Raw genomic sequence first — 5223 nt, 5'->3', positions numbered from 1 at the left:
GGAAGAACTTCGTGTTGCGGTCTCCATATTTAGCCAGCTAGCCCTAGATCGCTGGAACCACGTAAGATCCTCCCGAATATAAATGAGATTCAACTGATGCCAGATATCTTTCTGGAGAGTTTCTAGAGCATGGCAAGGGTAATGACTAAGACTGCGGTCAATTCCTCAAAGTCTTGCTTGGAGATTGTTTTTTAGCTTAGTGTCTTCCCTAAAGCAATCATTGTGCCAGCGTGTTGCATTCGATCGAAAAAGCTGCACTAGCCATGCCCCAACCTGCATCCCTATTCCAGCACTCCTGCACAAGACCAGGGAATTCCTCATGAGTGAGCCAGGCTGCCAAGAATCTGAAAGGGCGGTTCCCTCCGGGTTGATGCAGAGGTTGCCCCTCCCAGAGAAGAATTGGTCGATGATTAGAGCTGTATTGTAGAAGGTGAGTCACAATTAGAGCCGGCAAAACGGGCTCGACTCGGCGGCCCAACCTGCCAAACGGGGCGGGGCGAACTGAGTTTTTCAACCCATTTCAAAAGCGGGGCGGGGCGGGGCGGGGCACGCTCATTTTTTGGCGGGTTGATGGCGGGCATAAGCGGGCCGAGACGGGTCAGTGTAAAATAGGCTCGGGCTGGCGGGCCAACCCGCCCAACCCGCCAAACGGGACGGGGCGGGCTGAGTTTTTCAGCCCACTTTCAAAAGCGGGGCGGGGCGGGCCGCCCACTTTGCCACCTCTAGTCACAATATCATTAATTATTAATAAATTTAAGTTTAGTTACTTAAATACACCCAATATCATGCACAATTTAGTTACTAATAAATTTAATTGTATTTTTTTTAAGTTTACTTAAATACACCCAATATCATGCATAATTTATTTACTAATAAATTTAATTGTATTAATTATTTTTCATGAATTTAACACACATCATAAATATATGTATATATATAATTTGGGGGGATTCAAAGACCAGGCCACGTTCTCAAGCCTAATACATTGTGGAGAAATGGGATGCAGGGGGATTATAAAGTGAGATGAAGATATCTGAACATATGAACTTTGAAGAACAGATTCTTCAATTACGAAGAAGCAATTTTATCACTCATGCAAGCTTTTTGAAATACACTAATATTTAGGTCTTATATTTTTTGGTTTCTCGGAGTATCCGTTAATCCATGTATATGCGACTAATTTTACTCATATACGAAAGTTAAGAGTTTTTGTTTCTGTTTTTTGTGAATGCCGGAGCAAGAGGGTAAACAATTAACAAGGAAATTCACTTATTTTACGAAGAAAATCCAGAGTTTCTTCTCTTCCAGTCTTGCCCGCGTAACTACGTTGTTTCTTACCAGAACTTTGCTATTAGATAATCAATGGGCTTTAGCACAGATCAAACAATTTATCTTTGTTAGAATAAGGTCAAGCTGTAATGGCTAGTTATTTTATCAGTTTTGACTAAGCACCATAGAGGGTTCCTTTGGCTTATCAGAATTCATATCCTTGAAAAAAAAAAAAAAGTTTAGGTGCAATGCATTCTTAGTAGAGACAGAAAATAGCAAATACCAAAAGTAGTTCAAATGCAACAAGAATCTGAATTACTAGATTTTTCATTATGTAGTTCATTCCAAATAGCACATGTTATATAGTAAACTTATACCGCACCATAAATACTCAGAAAACAAATAAGCAGCAGAAGTAGGTGAATTGGAAATGAAAGACACAAATAACACTTGAAAAATCTATATATTCGACAGAATTTTTCCGTCTAAAAATACCCCGTCAAAAGTCTATGGAATTTCTTTTTCCGATGAAATTTGCAATTGAAAATTATTTTGTTGAAAAGATCGATGTCAGAAGCCTTACTTTTCTGTTAACAAATAAAGTCGTAATATAATACTTATTTAATGAATTTCGTCTAAAATTTTAATGAAAAATATTTTTGTTGAAAATATCCGTCACAGTTTGCAAAGGAATTTAATTAGAATTCCGTCAAAATTTTGATAAAAAATAATTCCGTCAAAAAATTCTTCACGGTTTGCAACGAAATTATTTTAAAATTCCGTCAAAAAATGCAACGAAAAATATTTCTGTCGAAAAGTTGCGTCTCAGTTTGCAATGGAATTATTCTAGAATTCCGTCGAAAAATGCAATGGAAAATATTTTTGTTTAACAGTTGTGTCTCATTTTTCAACCGATTTTTTTCTGAATTCCATCGAAAATAATATTATTAATTTTTTAAAAAGCATATATTTCATATGAATTTCAATTCAACAAACACATAATAGTATACTTGAGAAATATTTGGTAATTTCATACAAATAATTAATACACATCCAAACTATCATTAATGATAAAAAAATACCATTCATAGTAAAAGGTATGAACATGTGGTAATTTTATACAGATAATACACATCCAAACTAACATCAATTACCTAATTAAACACCATAATAATGAAAAGTACGAAATATATACAAGTCAATATGACACATACAAATATCTCAGAATAAAAATACTACTGATTATCCTAAGAGTATAAAGTAAAACGACTAAAAAAAATGAATAGAGACAAATGTTGAATGACTGAAGTATTTGCAAAATTGGTAAAATAATAAAATAACATCTTTTATTTTTACCAGGCAGCTCTCAATCAATGTAATTTTATTACGTAATAATAAGAGATGATAAGAAAAAATAGGCTATTGACCATTTTGCCCCTCATTAATTAATTAATAACTATTTTGTCCCTGATTCGAAACTATCTATCAATCTGCCCCTCTTTAATCGACTATTTTGCATGTTTAATCGACTAAACGGTTGTTGGGAGATTTAATCGACTAAATCTCCCTACTTAATCGATTAAAATCATACTGACTTATTTTTTTTTGTCAAATATGAAGATTTAGTCGACTAAATAGGGAGATTTAGTCGACTAAATCTCCCAACGGCCATTTTTTGTCAGTTTTGGCTATTTAGTCGATTAAAAATGTAAGGTAGTCGATTAAAGAGGGGCAGATTGATAAATAGTTTCGAATCAGGGACAAAATGGTTATTAATTAATTAATAAGGGGCAAAAGGGTGAAAAAGCCAGAAAAAATAGGTTAAGTATAACCTCCCTCTATTTTTATTGTCTTTTTCATAAATGTGGTGTCTTAATGATCGGTCTCAAAAACATGACCTAAACAATTTTAGCTTAAATTTATTTTCATTCAACTTGAAAGAAATTCACTGTAATTGAGTAATTCCATAATTTCTGAGTTGAGTTGAGTTGATCAACATGGTGAAACTGCTCGTATACATGTATTTGTGATCCCTAGACCATAGTAACCAATAACCATCAATACCAATTTAGCATTGGGCAAGACCAAGTGATGAACAATTAATGCTCTCAGAAAATTGAAGAGAAACCAGTCTTTGAGAAGCTATTAACTGTATTCATAAGACGCCTTCATAACAACAACAACAAAAAAACAAAACAAACTCTAGTACTGCTGCTGCTTCCACAAACACTATCACAGAAAAAAAGAACAATTCATTCAGAGTACTGACATGCAGCTTAATGAACAACTATACCATCAAGATAAAAGGGGGCATAAAAAACGGTGAAGTAAAAACAATGCAACGCCTCTTTTCCAAAATGATGAAGCACGTAATGAACAACTATACCATCAAGTTCCAATTTTTCAATAGTTTTTTGTGCAACCTAATCTGCTCAGAATGTCTAGAAACCCTAAATGCTGCCTGCCTATATAGCATGATCTTAGAACTAACCAAAGAAAAGAATCATCACACCTTTCCATCACTTGTTGAACCGAACCCCAACAAAGACATCACCATCTCCTTGTGTAAACTCCAATTCACCATCTTCCACATCCAAATCCAAGTCACTATCTGCATCAACACATTCCTTCTTGCTTCTCTTATTCCTGTTCCAAACACCCTTCTTTGCCACAGTCTTAATCCTCATCCTCCGCTTCCCATTGCCTTGCAAATTCACTGTTTCATTCACCTGAACACGATGAACCCTCTCCCACCCTTCACTTCTCACATCACCCTTCACCCCCTCTATCACTATCTTCCCCAACCCTACATCACCAACATCATCATCATCATCATCATCATCATCATCATCATCATCATCATCATCAGAAATGTACACAACATTGACATTTTCATCACCCATCATGTTGTTATTATCCTCCTTCTCCTTAACCTCATAATACCTCAAGGGAACACTCTCGTGGCTCCAATAGTCCTCTCCTTTCTCATCCCCCTCCTTCACCGGCGGCTTCATCGCCACACCGTGAAACGCTTTCCGGCAATTCTGGCACAGCAAGGTGCATTCCTCGTACCTCTTCTCGAACTCGTACAGGTTCCCACAGTAGGGGCACCCGGTCCAAAACGTCGCCTTTCTACGGTCACCGCCACTTCGTTGTTCGAACTCGCGGTCGTAAAGGGCACGCCTTTCCGGGTCGGAGAGCACGTGCCATGCCTCACGTGCTAGCAAGAGGGCTTCGTCCGAGAAAGGGAACTTGTCGGTGCTCGTGGGGTCAAGGAGGAGCGCCAGCTTCGCGAACTGACTCCGCGTTAGGTCGCGGTCGCCGGCGTCATCGCGGCGGAGCTTAAGGACGGAGTAGAAATCAGCGGCGGAGAGGACGTCGGCGATGGCGATGATTCTGGCGACACAGTCGGAGCTCGGGAGGCGGCTTGCGAAGTCGCGCAAAGCGGAGAAGTGGCGGAGGGAGAGCATGGTGGCGCATGTGGCGATAGGGTTTTGGGGTTGGGATCCTTTGGGCGTATCCATTTGCGTTTGTTGAGCTGTGAAAGAAATGGGAGCGGTATTTGAAAGAGAGCGAAGGGTGGTTTGGTAATTTTGACCATTTATTTGTCTTTTTGATTTGATTCTGTTTGAATTTCCATTATTGCTTATAATTGTGGACAGTACAGTACAAGTAGTCAATATCAGTCTCAAAATGGAAAAAACGCGTTGGGATTAGTATACAGCACTTGTCAGCTTTCTCTTATTTATTATTATTACTTTTTTTTCGCACACAATTAGAGGCTCGGACCTATAATTAGGAGTGGATTTATTTTTAAAATTCTCTAAATTCGGTATGTTAAGTAATTTTTGCAAAATATGTCAAATGTTGAAAATGAAAATTCTCTCTAATAAATGTTTTTTATATACATGAATTAAGAGATTTAACCCAGCACTTAATAAATTCATGAATTAT

The 5223-nt window shown here is 37.7% G+C and overlaps 1 protein-coding gene across 1 annotated transcript; it reads right to left on the bottom strand.

Annotated features, from left to right (window-relative positions):
- Positions 1-3788: 3788 nt before the first annotated feature.
- LOC133298240 (uncharacterized) lies at positions 3789-4793 on the bottom strand. Its single transcript, XM_061497499.1, has 2 exons — positions 4169-4793; positions 3789-4075 (listed from the first exon to the last, which is right to left on the bottom strand). The coding sequence occupies exons 1-2, from the start codon at positions 4791-4793 to the stop codon at positions 3789-3791; spliced, it is 912 nt and encodes a 303-aa protein (XP_061353483.1).
- Positions 4794-5223: the final 430 nt, after the last annotated feature.

Source organism: Gastrolobium bilobum, unplaced genomic scaffold (genome assembly GCF_033153095.1).
Source record: "Gastrolobium bilobum isolate Gb01-03AN ecotype WA unplaced genomic scaffold, APGP_CSIRO_Gbil_v1 utg810, whole genome shotgun sequence".
Lineage (NCBI taxonomy): Eukaryota > Viridiplantae > Streptophyta > Magnoliopsida > Fabales > Fabaceae > Gastrolobium > Gastrolobium bilobum.
The sequence above is the reverse complement of the archived record's forward strand: the minus strand, read 5'-3'. Positions and strand labels throughout refer to the sequence as shown.